Genomic DNA, 20,000 nt, shown 5'->3' with positions numbered 1-20,000 from the left:
TTAATTAAGATCAAATTTGTGAATAATTTACCCAAAAACTCAAACGTACAAAGAAAGCAAACTGACATGGTCAACTTGATTAATCTCAAGTCCGCGAATATAATTATGTTGAAAAGGGTAAAACACACACAAAGTAAGTAAAAATAAAAGGCAGTTAAAAGAAGTGGGTAAAAAATGAACGAGTAAGAAAGTTGGGGTTGTTTTACTGCAGAATTTAGAAAGAAGAGGAAGACTGAAAAATCTAGAGGTCTTCGCTGCAAAAGCTTTTAGGTGCTCCGAAATACTTTAGGCTCCGAATATTCTAATCGTTAAATTTTAACAAAAATTTAACGTTTGACATTCAAAATAGAAATACTCCGAAGCACACAAAAAAATTGTCTTTAGCTGTGCGGAGTTAACAGCTTTGCACTATTAGTTCTAACTCCGCACAGCCAGCTCTCTGAGACTGATGAGAGGAGAGCAATTGCTAATTTTCTTAAATTGCTGCAGCTGGCACGTGACGCTCACGTTCTAAGTTAAGAAACAAAAGCACAAAGCTAGTAGAAGAAAGCTGATTTTATATGTTTAGCCAATAAGTGCTTTTGTAATAAGTAGGACGTGGCAGCTTAGGGGTTCCACGCACGCGTAAGTACTGCCTCGTGTCTGGTTTAACCATGCATAAAGTCAAAAAATTGTTGTAGCCATGGGTTTAATGGTCATTTACGCATCGCATGTCAACTACATAATTCGTAGGAAATTTAATTTCTACAAAATTAAAATTTTGTAAAATTTTGAAATATCGTATGCTCCGGAATTTTTAACAATTTAATCTTAGTAATTATATCTTGGACCATAGTAATCTTTAACTTTTATTTATCTTTTGGTAATATGCACCGTGCATGCAATGACTTGCCAAATTTTCATTTTTTACGATTTAGTTTTGTTATTGGTACAAAATTGTTAGTATTATTGACGAACTTTCCTCTAAACTTTAACTTTAACTTAAACGGATTAACTTTTTAATCAAGATAAAATTACCTTTTTGTTGTGCACACATCCAAAATGGATGGAAAATTAAATAAAAAAAATTCAAAATCTAAAGTAAAAAAAAAAGGTCAATTATAAAAGTTTAACAGAGTAATCGATAAAATTAAAATTCTGAAAGAAAATTAGCCGATTATAAAAGTTCAAGAAAATAACTGAGTAAAATTAAAATTGAAAGAAAAATTGACAGTTCATGGAGAAATCGACAAATACCTACTATTAAATAGAGAGTTATAATTTGGTTTTGTAAAGGTTTTGAGATATGTTCGAGGAAGATGAGGAGGAAGAGAAAAGGGATTTGGGAGTTGGCAGGGCTGGAGCCGTCTTGACGTGCTTTATACTTGTGTTGGGTGGGGCCCAATGGTTCCTGCTTCCACTCGTCAAGTTGTTGGGTTGTGGCGGCCCACCTCACCTCAACGATACATATCAGCAGCAGACGCCGCCCACTGTTTGTTTGATTTCCAGAATCCACAGCCACTGTTTGATTGCAGCGCGATGAGTTGTATGACACTTTACGAAAAGCAAATTGTATTGCCCAATGAAGATGAATCGGGTCGTTATCGAGTTGGACGAAAAGACTTTAAAATAATAAATTTCGGGTCAATCTATTAATAAGTCAGGTCGTTATCGAGTTGTACGTTAAGAACTTGTTAACAAGTCAGTCGTTATCAGTCACCTGATAATATATCGTTTGTCATATCAAGACATTAGACATATCAATTTTTTACATAACGCGTTAACATGACACAAAATACGTAACATGTTCGTTAATCGGGTCATTATCGGGTTTAGCTGTTAAGCAAACGTTAAGATAACGAGTTTGGTACAATGCGACCCGTAACGATGATGAGTATGACATGAAAACAACACAAATACAATCCATTTGTCAGGTCTAGTCACTAGATTCAAAGTTATTGAATATACAGTCACTTAATATTGTGGTTTAATGATATTTATTCTCTCGTATATCAAAGATGTTAGGTTTGATTTTTATAAAGAAGAGTTTGAACCACGATTTTATGGTGTGGCTTCTCAAGTCCCCGCCCTGAATTATGAAGAAAACTCATGCTTCCAAATGCACACGATATCTCTAGGCTCGATTTAGATGAAAGAATCTTAAGTCAAATCGCTGGATCATTTAATCACACGGTATGTACGATCACCAAATATTAACAATCATATTCATACGTTATTGATTAAGATGCGTCGTTTTTATCATTGATACTTCATTTACATATTTAAACGCCAACGATTCAACATTTTATTGGATGGGCGAACAAGACTTGAACCTAAATTTGCGAAAAGAACAGTGGAAATTTAAAATGACTAGACATATAGTACAATTTTTCGCTCGTGAAATAAAATTTACTGATTGGACATCTTTTGGGTAATGACATAATTTGCTCTGCCTAACAGTAATACAAAAAACTAAATAAAAACTAAGTGAAAAAAAAAATAATGCAATAATGAGGTTGGCTGATGTGTAAAGCTGCGTATGATATTTACAAGTGACGACAATTTCCTCTCGAAATTTCCTTTACTACAATCCTCTTCTATTTGAACAGTCACAATTAAATCACGTCAACATTTTGGGTGATTTCTTTACAGAGAAGACAATGAGGAAAGTGGGAGGAGAGATGGAGAGGATTTGGGGGAGAAAAAAATCTAATTCCTATTACAATACAAGGTGAGAAGGATTATATTCAAATTGATGTTGATTGAAACGCCAAAGCGCTTGTGTCCCAAACCAATCACGTGACATAATGCATGAAGTTCAAACACACCGCCCCATAGGTTTGGCAAACCGCTATCCTAGTGTCCCCGTTTCTTGTAAGTCCCAAGAGCTAAGAACACAAAAGACATCAAGTAGCCAGAACCTTTGAATCGATTTGAATGAATCGGAACATAAACAGTAATTCTCTCCCTAATTAACAGTAGCTTCATATTTACGACGTTATTGAAACATAATCATTGCAGAGTAAAACTTTCCCAGAAACAACGAAGCAGAGAATTACTAAAGGATAATAATGTATGGGAACATAAACAGTAATTCTCTCTCTAATTTATAGACTGCAGTTATGTTGTGAAAATACTGTTTCACGTACGTAAAACTTCAATCAAATACAATCAAAACTGTTCCTAGAACATGACAGTAATCAAACCCCTAACCTGGTAGTCACTGGTTTGGTCTGTGATGGCGCTCTTTCTTGTATCGAGACTGGTACGGATCAAATCCACCTTCATCTGCCCCATACACGGCCCATGAAGGTGTTGGAGCCATGTAATCCTTACTGTCAAAAGGTTTTCCAGAAGCCACCTGCATTTTCAATAAGAATGGATGAGTGAATAAATATTATCGCCTGAACGGCACTCTAGGGGTATATAATTATTGGAGTTGCATATACCAGATCGTGAAACTTTTCATAGTCAATCCATGTGAACCACTGGCCATTGATCTTGAACTTGCTAGTTTTAGCCAGGAGGACACAACAAGAGTGGACATGCTCACATGCAACCTCATACTCGCCGTTACTTTTCAAAGCTAAGGCCTCTGAAAATGCTTTAACATCGGCATGCCAGGGCACATTCTCCATTGTCAACTTTGATGTAGCAGACCTGTGAATTGATCACTCTCGTTATAGAACTAGAGCATTGTAAATGACCCGACTACTTAGGAACCAAAGAAAAGAAAACTTACGTTCCACAGTATGTAACTCCCTTGATTTCAACAAAATCAGGACTACCAAGGCTAAAAATGTTATAATAAGCATCAATATCTTCTGTATTCCAGCCTTTCACCAGAGTAAGGCGATAAACAGTTCGTTGCTGTTTATCCTTGAGAGAAGTCAAGGAATCCTGGCAATAAAAATTCAAGCATACACATGAGTAATACCAAGTACTGATTCATATTATTTTCTCTCAGTGGATTAAAGACAAGAAATTGGGCCCTCAAAGTATCAAGTAGATCAGATGCTTACAATGAATCGCTCCCAAAAATCCCCAAAAAGTGGCCTGTCAATTGCCTTCAAACTTTCTTTAGTAGCAGCATCCACACTTACATATAACTGTGTGCAAGTCCAAAATCATTCCTAAAACTAAATAATAGCATGATGTAAAATTTGACAGTAATATAACAGTAGCAAACAAACCTGCGTAATGGGGTTCAGCATTTTGATCTTTTCAGGAAACTGAGCATTTGTGACTAGAAAAGTAGAAATCCGCCTTCGATGCAGCTCATCTACGAGTGAATTAATCTCAGGATACATGATAGGTTCACCAACAAGAGATAAGGCGCAATGCCTGGGAGAGAGACCCTCTGTTAATCGCTCCAATGTAACACCTGCAGGAGAAGATATCTCATATACTAAGTAGATTTATACACCATCAAGTTTCCTATGATTTAGTTGATATCAAACATGAATCACAGTTAACTGGTTTCTGTCAACTACTGATTAGTTGATGATAGTACAACCAAATAGTTTGGGAACCCAATATAATCATATCTGCCTAAAAGGTGTTTCAATTAATTCATCACTGGTTTAGGTAGTCTTGTACAACTAAAAATATCTAAAGCATTATCCAAGGATCTATTTCTTCCCAAAAGGTCGTACCCAGTGCACAAGGCTCCCGCTTTACGCAGGGTCTGGGAGAGGTGAATGTCGGCTAGCCTTACCCCCATTTCTTCCCAAAAGAAAAAAAAACACAGGATTTACCAGGAACTCCTTTCATTTGCTTGATCATTTTTGTGTGCTGGTCTATGGCAGAGTTAACAATTTCTAACGGATCATCCATCTTCCACTGCCAACTCTTTCCGACAGGATTTGTGTGATGTCTCCAACAAAATACACATTTGTTGGCACATGCCAAACTAGGGGTTGTCTCCATGCACCTGTTTCATTCAAACGTGTCAAATTTAAGCTGCTAGTTGAGGCAATGTGGATTACATATACAACTATAAAAGTAAATGCAACTATGTAAAATATACAAATTCAAATGTATATGCTTCTAAGACTGCCAATTCACACTAATTACATAGTGCTGAGGTATAACAGATAGAGTAACAAAACCTCTACATTATGAAAAATCTCAACCGGGCATTATGTTCTCACTTCATGAAAATCGATATGCAACAGTCAAGCTAAAATCTGCGCATAATGCATGAATTTACAGTCTCACAGACATGTATATGTGAAGGGACGGTGAGAAATCTACTACAAATTGATAACAATTCCGGTTACCTGTGACTTTCTATGCCATAAAACGAGTGCTTGTAGCAACCTCCACGGCCTCGGAGCTGCGACTTTGTCCATCTACAAATTTTGACACCACTATGTGAACCAATGATTTTATACCCCTGCATTTTCACTCGAGAAAAATCAAAGCAAAAGATCAGAACACCAATCCTAAAAGCAAATACACAACTTGAAATCTTTGCAGTCACAGTATGCCCAGACAAGCTTACCTGCTTCGTTAAGCTAGCCCGAATCACCGGAGTGACCATCTCTTTTTTACCATTCACTGTCCCATTAGTCTTCGTCACCGCCACTGGATTCCTTCTTGAAGGTCCTTTACCTGCAATATCCTCAAGGTCAACAACCCCTGACTCCCCACCATCCTCCTCCTCGTCCTCCTCGTCCTCGTCTGACCCATCAAAGCTCTCAGCTTCACATTCATCGCCAACCCCATTACCCAAAACCCCGCCATTTTCCGCCGCACCACCCTTCAGAAACCTCACCACCTTCCCACTCCAAGCATCAAACACCTCGTCCAAATCACCACCGTCCACGTCACCTTCCCAAATCGGAAACATCTCAGAAGCGCCCAACGCCCTCATCCTCCTAGCCAAGTCCTTCCCCACCGCATTGAACGTAGCGCCATAGGCTCGGCTCCCGACGCCGAAGACGGCGAATTTGCAATTGGAGAGCAACAGCGATCCCACCCTGAAGTCCTCCGCGCTCTCGGCGAGCCAATTGGAGAAGAATCTGGCGTTCGGAGGCGGCTTCCCGTCATCCCACGTCGAAGCGACGATCAGAACTAGGTTTTCCTTCGGCAGGTCCTCGGGCTCGTAGTTGTTGGGGTCGACGAGGTCGAAAGCGACGCCGTTCGACGTCAGAAAATCGAGCAGGCGACGAGCTAGAGCTTCGGAGGTGCCGGTTTGGGAGACGAAGAAGAGCTTGCCTCTGCGAGGCGAGGAGCTAGAGTTAGGGTTTAGGGAGAGCTTGAGGCGTCGGAGGCGGCGGGATTTGTAGAAGCAGTAGACTGTGGTGGCGGAGAGGAGGGCGAGGAGAGTGAGCCGCGCAGGGGTGGAGGAGAAGGACATGGCGGGAAATTAAAGTTCTGGGATTGCCCTTTTGCGGAAAATCACATGAGCCGATGAGCGTTATGGAGGCGCGAAGAACATGGAGTTCGTAGCAGAGCCGCGAAGAGTGACAGGGGAGGCAGAAGACGGCGTTCGGAATTTGGGTACGCAGTGTTGGTGGGCTGAATTCATATTGTAGTCTTAGTCGGCCCAAACTATTTGAGTTCAATGATTAACACTGCCTCATTTTAAATTCAAATCCGCTCATATTATAACACGTGAAATAGAATCTAAAAATTTACTCAAATACAAGTATACAACAATTTAGCACCTCGCTCATGAAAGAAACTTATACATTTGCAGACACAGACATAGTCACATTGACTAGAGCGAATGTTCTCCCTCTAATGCATCTGGGTTCGAATCCCTTGCTCATTCACCCTACGAAGCCAGAAATTTCTTCTAGTGGGGCAACCGAAAACAACTAAGAAAACATTATTATAGTATGGTTATGTGCAATATGATATTAATGATGATTTCAAATGATGATGTATTACAATTGCAATGTTACAAAAATTTCAATATAGTATTGGAAAGTGACAAAGTGATGAGAAAAATATGGGAGATGGTTTTTTCGGTTTGAATGACAGAACAAAAGCACTATTGCTCATATAATATAATATTTGATATGGAGTATAAGTGGAATGAATGTATGTTGGATATTAGATACATATATTTTCTTCAAAGATAACCGTGTATATTATATAATTGTAGTCTGCAACTAAACAAACGAATTACTTGAGCGGGGGCATCTGCCCCAGTGAGCCTGGCTCCGTCCATGCTTCCTTAGCTCATCCTCTACATCAACTGCGTCACCAATAAATTCAAGTGGCATATCAAAAACATCGGTTATAACTGGCTCAAAATTGGATGGACTACGGAGGCTGGAGCAGCCGAAGGAAGCATGGCTTCGCCGCAGGTCTTCGTGCTGTTATGGACTTGTATGAAGCTGCATTACCATTTTAAGGCCGCCACAAGGTTTTCTGGGCGCATAAGATACCCTCCTTTCCCTGAGCAAAAGTCATCCGGATCTCCCAATGCATACTCTTCAACATTCCCTCCAGCGGTTCCAGTACCTCAACTTTCTCGCGTATAATTGCCCAGCCTCCAGGCCGTAACAAGCGATCCATCTCAACAACGATTGATACAGGCTGCTTACACCTGCAAAGTAGTATTCCGGAAGTAAAAGATATGTGTATAGTTTACAAAATCGAAACTTTATCAGCAAGCAACAGAAACTCACCTGTTCTTAAGCCGTGAAAACAGATGATCAACATGCAAAAGATCATATGATCTGGGATAAGTACCGAAGGACTCACACCAGTCGTGGTAGGTTCCAACAAGGCCACGTTCAAAAATGAAAGGAAGTGTATCGGGCGCATGGACAGGGACCACATTCATCACCCAAACCTTTTGTTGAGTGAGAGCTGCAGCAAATCTGCATAAAAGCATTGCAATTCAACTTATCAATCAACTTCGACGCGTTTCTGTTGAATAGAAAAGAAAGTGCAAGGTTCTTTTCAAATTTTTGACATACCCTCCATAGATGGCTTTCATGTCCATTACATTTCGAATTTTTGACCAGTCGATACCTAGTCCTGTGAGATAGGATCTATCAACAATAGCTTTCCAGTGCTTGGTGTCTGCATCCAAGTTAACTTTATCACTCAACCAGTCAGGATACCTCTCGAGCCTTTGGGGCCATTCATCTGGCCACTCCGTGCCATGCTGCTCAATGGCAGATGGAATGGGGTGCAAGCAAGTCTTCACGGGAACATACCTGTTAAGGGACACATAACGCTAACTGGTCCTAAATAAAGAACAAAATCATTGAAAAGCAGTCTTCCGTGCGCGGACAATTAACATACTGATTCCATTCAAAAAATTAACAAACGAAAAATGGAATATGGATGGATATATAATGATAGAAAACCTGGAAGAGATGAATATTGTACAGCAAGTTGATTTAAGCTTACCAGGCTGCATCTGGGTTTTCATTTTCCTTGCACAAAGGCGGATATTTCTTCCTCCTCAGCTCATATATATCATTCGAGTCTGGCTTCTGGTATATTTTGACACCCACGTCACTGACTTCATCAGTTTTATGAGCCAGAATATTCCAACAGATAGATGCGGTCAATTTAGTCATGGCTGGAAGAGAAGAAAAAAATGCTACATGTTATCGAATTATTCAGCACAAGCAACTCACGGTAAAATCATACGATCCCGTAAAGCAAACAAATCTTAGATACACTAAGAGTTAGCAGCATAGGGCAAACCTTCTTCATCTTCAAAGCTGTCATGTTTAGTTGACAAGACAAAGTATCCGCCTGGCCTTAAAATCCTATTCATCTCTAGAAGATGCTTACCCCCTGATAAAGAAAGAATATCACAAAGGTGTGACTTAAAGTCGGATTTGAAACTTCAAGAAGAAAAAATGACGAATGAAAGGTGGGAAGAAATTGACTAAAACCATGTGAATGCCAAGGTATGGTGCAACCGCCACAGTGAACAGCATCAAAAACACTACTGGGGAAAGGCAGTCTTCTATTTCGAAAAGGGCTAACAAAAGCAGGCAAACCACGCTCGAGGGCAACTTGAGCTAGGTCAACTAGGTCATCTTTCAAACCCAATGCCAATGTTAATACATCCTTATCAACGAGAGAAGCCCCAAAGGCAGAATCTGTACATCCAATATCCAGCACCACACGGATATTCTTTCCCCACTCGATGTCTGGTACCATCTATCAAACAAAATAAAAATTTTAACTTCTTTTTATGGTAAGACTGACAGCATTTACTATTAGGAGATAACTAGCATATACATGCACATCAGTATATGTATATACAACAACAACAACAACAAAGCCTTTTCCCACTAAGTGGGGTCGGCTATATGAATCCTAGAACGCCATTGCGCTCGGTTTTGTGTCATGTCCTCCGTTAGATCCAAGTACTCTAAGTCTTTTCTTAGAGTCTCTTCCAAAGTTGTCCTAGGTCTTCCTCTACCCCTTCGGCCCTGAACCTCTGTCCCGTAGTCACATCTTCGAACCGGAGCGTCAGTCGGCCTTCTTTGCACATGTTCAAAATCACCGGAGCCGATTTTCTCTCATCTTTCCTACAATTTCGGCTACTCCTACTTTACCTCGGATATCCTCATTCCCAATCTTATCCTTTCTCGTGTGCCCACACATCCCACGAAGCATCCTCATCTCCGCTACACCCATTTTGTGTACGTGTTGATGCTTCACCACCCAACATTCTGTGCCATACAACATCGCTAGCCTTATTGCCGTCCTATAAAATTTTCCCTTGAGCTTCAGTGGCCTACGACGGTCACACAACACGCCGGATGCACTCTTTCCATCCAGCTCGTATTCTATGGTTGAGATCTCCATCTAATTCTCCGTTCTCTTGCAAGATAGATCCTAGGTAGCGAAAACGACCGCTTTTTGTGATCTTCGCTAGATTGCTCCGGTCATTAGTGTGGATAAGTATATAAATGGATAGAGATAGGAAAGCAAACACAAGATGTACGTGGTTCACCCAGATTGGCTACGTCCACGGAATAGAAGAGTTCTCATTAATTGTGAAGGGTTTACACAAGTACATAGGTTCAAGCTCTCATTTAGTGAGTACAAGTGAATGATTTAGTACAAATGACATTAGGAAATATTGTGGGAGAATGATCTCGTAATCACGAAACTTCTAAGTATCGGAGTGTGGTGTCGTCTTGACTTGCCTTATCTGTCTCATAGGTAGATGTGGCATCTTCTCTGGAAGTACTCTTCCTCCATCCAGGGGTGGTATCTTTAACTGGTGGAGATGCACAAGGTAATGTATCAATTTCACTTGAAGCTTACTTGTAGTTTCAGGCTTGGTCAAGCGCGATACAAACCATGTAGTAGGAGTCCCCCAAGTCGCCGAGCTAGGGGGTCTGCTGAAAGAGGTGACAGACAAGGTAAGCAATCAGAGCTCCGACTGATTGTTCACCTTCTCCCCATCTTGCAGCAGCATGAAGGATAAAGAGAAGAAAAATGAGAAGAGATGATATGAGATACTTTTGCTTTTGAAGAAGTAACTTTCCACAGGCTTATTCTTGAACTGAGCTGGAGGGTTTTCTGGTTTCCTCCAGAGTATAAGGCCGACTGAAGAATTTGAGGGTCAAAACAAGTCCATCAAATCTAGAGTACGTTCCACCCTGCTGATATGGGATACTTTTGCTTTTGACAGAGTAATGAATGTATCGGCACGTGTGCTGTTACGCTTGTCTCCACATGCTTCCTTGTATCCTTCGCACTTGCCCTATCTGTTCCTCAAGCAGATGCGGAATCTTCCCTGGAAACATAAGATGTTGAAGATGAGTACTCGAGAGCAATGCCAGGTAAGTAATCAGGTAAGGGGTTCCAGGCAGTCAGTTCCTGGCTGGAAGCTTGATTCCAAGTGCTGACTGATTGTTCTCTTTCTCCTTGTCTTGCAGGTAAAAACAAGGCCAAAAGAAAAGATAGGGAAAAAGCATGATATGGGATACTCTTGCTTTTAACCCTGATGATATGAGATATTCTTGCTCTAGTATAGCTTGTTTGCAGAGGTATTATCGGGGGGAAAGAAAGCTGAATATTTCGAAAGGCTTCGTTGGGAGTGCCCTCTCAGATATGATGAAGGGTTGAGCATTTTTGCAGGTCTGCCTGTCCGTTGGGGATGGAGGTCGACATATATAGGAGTCTCCCTAACAACAAGTAGTAATGCTATTCCTTTACCCTGCTTGGTCATAGCACGGTAGTGGGAGCTGCCAGTTTCACATGTTTTAACTCTGTCAGAGCACTTTGAAAAAGTGGTCTGTGGTATCTGGCTCTCGAGATTCGGAGAACGATGCCTCTTCGATTTTTGAGAAAGCAATCATGCTGGGGGTATGACTCTCGAGATTCGGAGAGCAGTGTCTCTTCGATTTTTGAGGAAGTAATCATGTTGGGAGTCTGGCTCTCGAGATTCGGAGGGTGGTGCCTCTTCGATTTTGGAGCAAGCAATCTTGTTGGGAGTGTTGTCTCGAATGTGAGTAAAGGTTGGGCATGTTTGCTAGTCTACCTTGCCACGAAGCACAAAGGTTGACACACAGGGACTTTCCAATTATCCAGCAATGGTACTGTTCCTTTACCCTCTCTTCGATTTTGAGAAAGTAGTCATGTTGGGAGTCTGGCTCTCGAGATTCGGAGGACGGTGCCTCTTCGATTTTGGAGCAAGCAATCTTATTGGGAGTGTTTTCTCGAATGTGAGTAAAGGTTGGGCATGTTTGCTAGTCTACCTTGCCACGAAGCACAGAGGTTGACACACAGGGACTTTCCAATTATCCAGCAGTGGTACTGTTCCTTTACAGTTGTGGGTAATAATATGGTAGCTAGACCTTCAAAATTTATGTGTCTAAACTTTTGTTAGTGCTGTTTCTTTGCTATTCTTTTACCTTTCTTGGTCAGAGCGATGTAGTGGGAGCTGCAAGCTTCACGTGCTCAACTTTGGCAGAGAACTTTGGCAAAGTTATTTGTGGTACCCATGAGCTATTGTTGCGTGTGGGAAGTGGGTGATTGAACAGTAAGATTCATGTGCTTTCTACTTCACCAGAAGTCTTCGACAGAATACCCATAATTTCTGCAAAGCTGAGTGTGCGTGTGACAGGTGTTGACAAGGCTAGAAAAGTAGGTGCCTCTTCGATTTCTGAGATCGGCCCTCGTGGTCTCTGAGCAGCCCAGCTTTTGAGAAAGCGAGCGCCTCTTCGATTGATTCGGAGAACGATGCCTCATCGATTTTTGAGAAAGCAATCATGCTGGGGGTCTGGCTCTCAAGATTCGGGGAGCAGTGTCTCTTCGATTTTTGAGAAAGTAATCATGTTGGGAGTCTGGCTCTCGAGATTCGGAGGGCGGTGCCTCTTCGATTTTGGAGCAAGCAATCTTGTTGGGAGTGTTTTCTCGAATGTGAGTAAAGGTTGGGCATGTTTGCTAGTCTACCTTGCCACGAAGCACAGAGGTTGACACACAGGGACTTTCCAATTATCCAGCAATGGTACTGTTCCTTTACCCTCTCTTCGATTTTTAAGAAAGTAGTCATGTTGGGAGTCTGGCTCTCGAGATTCGGAGGACGGTGCCTCTTCGATTTTGGAGCAAGCAATCTTATTGGGAGTGTTTTCTCGAATGTGAGTAAAGGTTGGGCATGTTTGCTAGTCTACCTTGCCACGAAGCACAGAGGTTGACACACAGGGACTTTCCAATTATCCAGCAGTGGTACTGTTCCTTTACCCTTGTGGGTAATAATATGGTAGCTAGACCTTCAAAATTTATGGGTCTAAACTTTGTTAGTGCTGTTTCTTTGCTATTCTTTTACCCTTCTTGGTCAGAGCGATGTAGTGGGAGCTGCAAGCTTCACGTGCTCAACTTTGGCAGAGAACTTTGGCAAAGTTATCTGTGGTACCCATGAGCTATTGTTGCGTGTGGGAAGTGGGTGATTGAACAGTAAGATTCATGTGTTTTCTACTTCCCCAGACGTCTTTGACAGAATGCCCATAATTTCCGCAAAACTGAGTGTGCGTGTGACAGGTGCTGACAAGGCTGGAAAAGGCTGGAAAAGTAGGTGCCTCTTCGATTTCTGATATCGGCCCTCGTGGTCTCTGGGGAGCCCAGCTTTTGAGAAAGCGAGCGCCTCTTCGATTTTTGAGATCGGCCTTCGTGGTCTTTGAGCAGCCCAACTTTTGAGAAAGCAAACGCCTCTTCGATTTCTGAGATCAACCCTCGTGATCTCTAAGCAGCCCAGCTTTTGAGAAAGCAAACGCCTCTTCGATTTCTGAGCAGGCGCCTCTTCGATTTCTGAAGCTTCGTCGAGTGCAGATTTTTATAGGGGCTGGCATTAAGTTCCAAAGCACACTTGAATCTCCACCAGTAGAAGCTTCATTCTTGCACTTCTAAGATCTTGATTTGTCCGACCTCTTCTCTCTTCAACACCTTTGAAAATGTCTGGCCCCTCCGACCGTCGTTTTGACTTGAACCTTGTTGAAGAGGCAGCCCCGCCTTCTCCAGACAACATATGGCGCCCATCCTTCGTCTCCCCTACTGGTCCTCTTACCGTTGGGGATTCCGTGATGAAGAATGATATGACCGCTGCGGTGGTGGCCAGGAACCTTCTCACTCCCAAAGATAACAGACTACTTTCCAAACGGTCTGATGAGTTAGCTGTTAAGGATTCGCTGGCTCTCAGTGTTCAGTGTGCAGGTTCTGTGTCTAATATGGCCCAACGCCTATTTGCTCGAACCCGCCAAGTTGAATCATTGGCGGCTGAAGTGATGAGTCTCAAACAGGAGATTAGAGGGCTCAAGCATGAGAATAAACAGTTGCACCGGCTCGCACATGACTATGCTACAAACATGAAGAGGAAGCTTGACCAGATGAAGGAAACTGATGGTCAGGTTTTACTTGATCATCAGAGATTTGTGGGTTTGTTCCAAAGGCATTTATTGCCTTCGTCTTCTGGGGCTGTACCGCGTAATGAAGCTCCAAATGATCAACCTCTGATGCCTCCTCCTTCTAGGGTTCTGTCCAGTACTGAGGCTCCAAATGATCCCCCTCCGGTGCCTTCTCTTTCTGGGGCTCTACCGACTGCTGAGACTTCTCCTAAGCAACCTTTGTGAAGGCTCCCTCTTGTGTGCTTATTTTGACTCATGTATATGTACATATTTGTAGCTTATCGGGGATATCAATAAATAAGCTTTCCTTCATTTCAACGTATTGTGTTAAATACACCAAAGCCTTCTTCGCTAAGTTCTTTGAATTTTCTTTTGTTAAAGCTTGTATGTTGAAGCTTTCTGAGTGGAGCATGTAGGTTGGGGTAGTGTTCTCTTAATTTCCCGAATGAGGAAAACTTCTCGGTTGGAGACTTGGAAAATCCAAGTCACTGAGTGGGATCGGCTATATGAATCTTAGAACGCCATTGTGCTCGATCCTGTGTCATGTCCTTCGTTAGATCCAAGTACTCTAAGTCTTTTCTTAGAGTCTCTTCCAAAGTTTTCCTAGGTCTTCCTCTACCCCTTCGGCCCTGAACCTCTGTCCCATAGTCGCATCTTCTAATCGGAACGTCAGTAGGCCTTCTTTGCACATGTCCAAACCACCGTAACCGATTTTCTCTCATCTTTCCTTCAATTTCGGCTACTCCTACTTTACCCCGGATATCCTCATTCCTAATCTTATCCTTTCTCGTGTGCCCACACATCCAACGAAGCATCCTCATCTCCGCTACACCCATTTTGTGTACGTGTTGATGTTTCACCGCCCAACATTCTGTGCCATACAGCATCGCCGGCCTTATTGCCGTCCTATAAAATTTTCCCTTGAGCTTCAGTGGCATACGGCGGTCACACAACACGCCGGATGCACTCTTCCACTTCATCCATCCAGCTTGTATTCTATGGTTGAGATCTCCATCTAATTCTCCGTTCTTTTGCAAGATAGATCCTAGGTAACGAAAACGGTCGCTCTTTGGTATTTCTTGATCTCCGATCCTCACCCCTAACTCGTTTTGGCCTCCATTTGCACTGAACTTGCACTCCATATATTCTGTCTTTGATCGGCTTAGGCGAAGACCTTTAGATTCCAACACTTCTCTCCAAAGGTTAAGCTTTGCATTTACCCCTTCCTGAGTTTCATCTATCAACACTATATCGTCTGCGAAAAGCATACACCAAGGAATATCATCTTGAATATGTCGTGTTAACTCATCCATTACCAACGCAAAAAGGTAAGGACTTAAGGATGAGCCTTGATGTAATCCTACAGTTATGGGAAAGCTTTCGGTTTGTCCTTCATGAGTTCTTACGGCAGTCTTTGCTCCTTCATACATATCCTTTATAGCTTGGATATATGCTACTCGTACTCCTTTCTTCTCTAAAATCCTCCAAAGAATGTCTCTTGGGACCCTATCATACGCTTTTTCCAAATCTATAAAGATCATGTGTAAATCCTTTTTCCCATCTCTATATCTTTCCATCAATCTTCGTAAGAGATAGATTGCCTCCATGGTTGAGCGCCCTGGCATGAACCCGAATTGGTTGTCCGAAACCCGTGTCTCTTGCCTCAATCTATGCTCAATGACTCTCTCCCAGAGCTTCATTGTATGACTCATTAGCTTAATACCCCTATAGTTCATGCAATTTTGTACGTCGCCCTTATTCTTGTAGATAGGCACCAAAGTGCTCATTCGCCACTCATTTGGCATCTTCTTCGTTTTCAAAATCCTATTGAAAAGGTCAGTGAGCCATGTTATACCTGTCTCTCCCAAAAGTTTCCACACTTCGATTGGTATATCGTCTGGGCCTATTGCTTTTTTATGCTTCATCTTCTTCAAAGCTACAACCACTTCTTCCTTCCGGATTCGACGATAAAAAGAGTAGTTTCTACACTCTTCTGAGTTACTCAACTCCCCTAAAGAAGCACTCATTTCATGTCCTTCATTGAAAAGATTATGAAAATAACCTCTCCATCTGTCTTTAACCGCGTTCTCTGTAGCAAGAACCTTTCCATCCTCATCCTTGATGCACCTCACTTGGTTTAGGTCCCTTGTCTTCTTTTCCCTTGCTCTAGATAGTTTATAGATATCCAACTCTCCTTCTTTGGTATCTAGTCGTTTATACATATCGTCGTAAGCCGCTAACTTAGCTTCTCTGACAGCTTTCTTCGCCTCTTGCTTCGCTTTTCTATACCTTTCACCATTTTCATCAGTCCTCTCCTTGTATAAGGCTTTACAACATTCCTTCTTAGCCTTCACCTTTGTTTGTACCTCCTCATTCCACCACCAAGATTCCTTTTGGTGTGGGGCAAAGCCCTTGGACTCTCCTAATACCTCTTTTGCTACTTTTCGGATACAACTAGCCATGGAATCCCACATTTGGCTAGCTTCCCCCTCTCTATCCCACACACATTGGGTGATTACATTCTCTTTGAAAATGGCTTGTTTTTCTTCTTTTAGATTCCACCATCTAGTCCTTGGGCACTTCCAAGTCTTGTTCTTTTGTCTTACTCTTTTGATATGTACATCCATCACCAACAAGCGATGTTGATTAGCCACGCTCTCTCCTGGTATAACTTTGCAATCCTTACAAGTTATACAATCCCCTTTCCTCATTAGAAGAAAATCTATTTGTGTTTTTGACGACCCACTCTTGTAGGTGATCACATGTTCTTCTCTCTTCTTAAAGAAGGTGTTGGCTAAGAAGAGATCATATGCCATTGCAAAATCCAAGATAGCTTCCCCATCCTCGTTTCTCTCCCCAAAACCATGGCCACCATGAAAACCTCCATAGTTGCCTGTCTCCCTGCCCACGTGTCCATTTAAATCTCCTCCTATAAATAACTTCTCCGTCTGAGCAATTCCTTGCACCAAGTCTCCAAGATCTTCCCAAAATTTCTCCTTCGAACTCGTATCCAACCCTACTTGAGGTGCGTACGCACTAATCACATTGATAAGTTCTTGTCCTATTACAATCTTGATTGCCATGATTCTATCTCCTACCCTCTTGACATCTACAACATCTTGTACCAAGGTCTTGTCCACGATGATGCCAACACCGTTTCTCGTTCTATTTGTGCCCGAATACCAAAGTTTAAACCCTGAGTTTTCTAGATCCTTTGCCTTACTACCAACCCACTTAGTTTCTTGTAGGCACATAATATTTATCCTTCTCCTCACCATAACTTCCACTACTTCCATAGATTTTCCCGTTAAGGTTCCTATATTCCACGTTCCTAAACGCATTTTGCTCTCTTGAACTCTACCCTTCTGTCCTAGCTTCTTCACCCTCCCCCGTCTAATAGGATCAAAGTACTTCTTTTGTGTGTCCCGGGTAAAGTTGATAGGAGCATATGCTCCCAAACAACTTTGAGTGGAGTCGTTCGAAAAGAAGTTTCTATGGCCCCCTTGCTCATTTAACACTGCATCCGGGTGCCGATGGAGATACAGCGACCCTTGCTCACTTATCACTGTGCTCAGGCCACACAGCGCGCCACTTACGGGTGACGCCCTAGCTTTAGCGCGATTTTGTTCTGGATTCATTTTCATAAGGATTCGACGTGATCATGGAGTGCCGGCTGTCGACTACCTGACGCCCTCCCCCTCCTCCTTTATCCGGGCTTGGGACCGGCCATGTAAGACATAGGCGGAGTTTCAGTATATGTATATGGTGAAGTTTAATTGCCATCTGTAAGTAGCCGTCAGTTTCAAAACTCCGCATCTCTCACAATAGTAGGATGCAAAAGAACAGTCGACATAAAGCAATTAGACTCCTTATCCAGGAAATATGAGATTTTCAAAGGTTTACCACTAATTTCATATATAAAAACACATGTTCGAAAGAGAAAATCGTCTGTCTACCCAAATAATCATGTCTAAACTTTATCAATTCATTTCAGGTTGGAATAAAAGAGGCATCGTACAGATTCTCATATTCAATTAAGACAATGAGTAAAAGTCACACCTCTTCAATGGACTCAAGATAGTGAAGAATTCCGCCCTTCAACTCAGACTGGTTTTGGGGGAACGTCAGATATTCTCCAGACTCCATCACCCAACTATGTTCCTTGACGAATGCAGCAAGTTTCGGATGCTCCACATTCTTGTACAATATCTACAAAACACGAAAATTACGAAAACAAAACATCAAAATGATTATTTTTCCTCACAAAGTACTACAATTGAATGCAAGAAAAACATATGAAACTCCAAGCATATATACCTTCTCTTTGCTCTCAGGCCAGGGGACCGGAAGGCCATATCCATCGCGGGGAAGAGGTACAAGACACATAGGTTCCGCTTTCGGGCAACTCCTCTCCGTATGCCTATACTGCAGCCTTCCAGATACAACTTCCATATCAATACAAGGAATGTAATTGTGCTTGCTCCTTGTGCTACATTGTTTCCAACTATAATGTGCTTTTGGATCAAACAATGGACCCTTCATCTTATACCTCTTCTTTCCCTTTTTTTCGGATTCACCACCGTCATCGTCCAGCTTCACCTCCTCGGATTCCTGATCCCCCGTCTCCATCAAATTATCCCCCTCTCCTCCTGCTTCCCCATTACCTTCACCTTCATCACTCAAAGCTTCTTCCTTTCCATCCACTACCTCCTTTTCTTCATCTCCATCTTCCTTTTCGTTCTCTGAATCTTCGCTCTCGGATTCCTCAGTTACATTTTTAACCTTCGTCACACTCTCCGGTAACTTTTTCTTTCCCTTCCCCTTCTTCCCATTTACCACTTTCTTCTCCTTCTTCTCGGACTTATGCTCATGGACAGGTGACCTCACAGCAGACCCAGTAGCCCTTTTCTCCTCCCCACCATTACTAGCAGCTTGTTGGGTCCCATCGGGAGTGCTCGCCCGGGTGCTCCGTGATCCAGGCGGCGCCACAATGTTGTCGAAGCTTTCGATTCGGGTGGTGACAGAGGAGGAGGGCGAAGAAAACATCGACCAGGCGAATATAAAGCAGAGGCCCAAGATTGCCGCCGCCGCCATTTTTATACAGAACCCACCTGGCAGTTTTGCTTTGCGGCCCAACCGAGCTAACCGAGCCACTGCCACTGCCATCTCTCTCTCTCTCTCTCTCTCTCCCTCTAAAAAACACCTCCCCGACAGATGAACTTTGAAGAAAGTAAACTAAAGCAACTACAAATCTGGAGACCCCCAATGCAAAACCGCGCCAAAATTGGATAAAATATCGAAATTGAAAGACAGAAGTGGGATTTTACTAAAAAGGAAATCTTCGAAAATCTGGAGCGGGAGATGAGACAGATCCGTGGGAATGTTTCTGAAAATGGAAAGAGAGATGAAACTGCGAGTACCCAAATGGGAAAATCACCGTCTGGATCGAAGTGTTTCAAAGAATTTATAACCAAGATCATGAAAAATCGAGAGGAAAGTTTGATTTTTTTATTTTTTTTTTCCGATGAGCTGGGAAATTATAAGACGAACTTCAACTGGGTATGTTTAGTGGCACCGACCCGATTTAAATTAGGAGCAGGTTTTTCAGACAATTAATATTAAAAAATAAATAAAAAAAAGTTGATCAGCTGGGGACATGAGCAGAGAGGTAGTAACTTTTGAAAAATACATTGAAAAATGGTGGATTTATGTAGGATTGAGGTAGTTGTGTTGTCGTGTCGGGGCGTTGCTGATAAGGTGGTCGTGTCAGTCACCTCAGAGGCTGGAAGAAGGAAGGTTGGAATTTATCTGCACTTTGCGGCGACCGCCATTGATGGAAAAAGGACCGTCATGAGAAAGTTTCGGGTTTATGTCGTCCGGGTACGCCATGGATGCGTACTGCTCACAATAGCTAACCAACACATGCACTAAGAAGACTTTGACTTTGCCGTCTAATATTTGAATACGGTCACGCATTATGGGATCCATTATTTCACGTGGATTCAAACTCCGTTGACGGCTAATTTAATATATAATCTAACAGAATCAATGGTTTGACAAAAAAAAAATATGATAATATAAAATAATCGTTAAAACTTTATGGTAACGATCTTTAAACAATTTTCATCGTTGAAGAGATTGTTCATATCTGAATATTTATTTTGTCACTAAGAG

At 42.1% G+C, this 20,000-nt stretch overlaps 2 protein-coding genes across 3 annotated transcripts; both read right to left on the bottom strand.

Annotated features, from left to right (window-relative positions):
- Nucleotides 1–2,500: 2,500 nt before the first annotated feature.
- LOC103440486 (S-adenosyl-L-methionine-dependent tRNA 4-demethylwyosine synthase-like) lies at nucleotides 2,501–6,613 on the bottom strand. Of its 2 annotated transcripts, XM_070827071.1 has the most exons (9): nucleotides 5,486–6,613; nucleotides 5,262–5,377; nucleotides 4,737–4,912; nucleotides 4,173–4,363; nucleotides 4,002–4,088; nucleotides 3,722–3,879; nucleotides 3,429–3,639; nucleotides 3,193–3,340; nucleotides 2,501–2,867 (listed from the first exon to the last, which is right to left on the bottom strand). In XM_070827071.1, the coding sequence occupies exons 1-8, from the start codon at nucleotides 6,341–6,343 to the stop codon at nucleotides 3,200–3,202; spliced, it is 1,938 nt and encodes a 645-aa protein (XP_070683172.1). In that variant the 5' UTR covers nucleotides 6,344–6,613; the 3' UTR covers nucleotides 2,501–2,867; nucleotides 3,193–3,199. The 2 variants fall into 2 exon arrangements, with proteins under 2 accessions (XP_070683172.1, XP_008377398.3); XM_008379176.4 differs by lacking the exon at nucleotides 2,501–2,867 and having other exon boundaries at nucleotides 3,009–3,340.
- A 353-nt stretch (nucleotides 6,614–6,966) lies between these two features.
- Nucleotides 6,967–19,784, bottom strand: LOC103440485 (probable methyltransferase PMT28). Its single transcript, XM_029106643.2, has 8 exons — nucleotides 18,144–19,784; nucleotides 17,886–18,035; nucleotides 8,856–9,126; nucleotides 8,662–8,754; nucleotides 8,359–8,533; nucleotides 7,920–8,162; nucleotides 7,626–7,820; nucleotides 6,967–7,543 (listed from the first exon to the last, which is right to left on the bottom strand). The coding sequence occupies exons 1-8, from the start codon at nucleotides 18,990–18,992 to the stop codon at nucleotides 7,345–7,347; spliced, it is 2,175 nt and encodes a 724-aa protein (XP_028962476.2). The 5' UTR covers nucleotides 18,993–19,784; the 3' UTR covers nucleotides 6,967–7,344.
- Between the last annotated feature and the right edge of the window lie 216 nt (nucleotides 19,785–20,000).

The sequence above is a fragment of the Malus domestica genome, chromosome 08 (genome assembly GCF_042453785.1).
Source record: "Malus domestica chromosome 08, GDT2T_hap1".
NCBI classification, from domain to species: Eukaryota; Viridiplantae; Streptophyta; class Magnoliopsida; order Rosales; family Rosaceae; genus Malus; species Malus domestica.
The sequence above is the reverse complement of the archived record's forward strand: the minus strand, read 5'-3'. Positions and strand labels throughout refer to the sequence as shown.

Excerpts from the sequence above, each read along its gene's own strand:
- LOC103440486 (XM_070827071.1), bottom strand. The coding sequence starts at position 6,343 with ATGTCCTTCTCCTCCACCCCTGCGCGGCTCACTCTCCTCGCCCTCCTC. Across the intron at positions 4,364-4,736 it reads GCAAATGAAAGGAGTTCCTG|GTGTTACATTGGAGCGATTA; the intron begins GTAAATCCTGTG and ends CTTCTCCTGCAG. Across the intron at positions 3,341-3,428 it reads ATGAAAAGTTTCACGATCTG|GTGGCTTCTGGAAAACCTTT; the intron begins GTATATGCAACT and ends TTGAAAATGCAG.
- LOC103440485 (XM_029106643.2), bottom strand. The coding sequence starts at position 18,992 with ATGGCAGTGGCAGTGGCTCGGTTAGCTCGGTTGGGCCGCAAAGCAAAA. Across the intron at positions 9,127-17,885 it reads ATCTTGAGTCCATTGAAGAG|ATGGTACCAGACATCGAGTG; the intron begins GTGTGACTTTTA and ends TTTGTTTGATAG. Across the intron at positions 8,755-8,855 it reads CATACCTTGGCATTCACATG|GGGGTAAGCATCTTCTAGAG; the intron begins GTTTTAGTCAAT and ends TTTCTTTATCAG.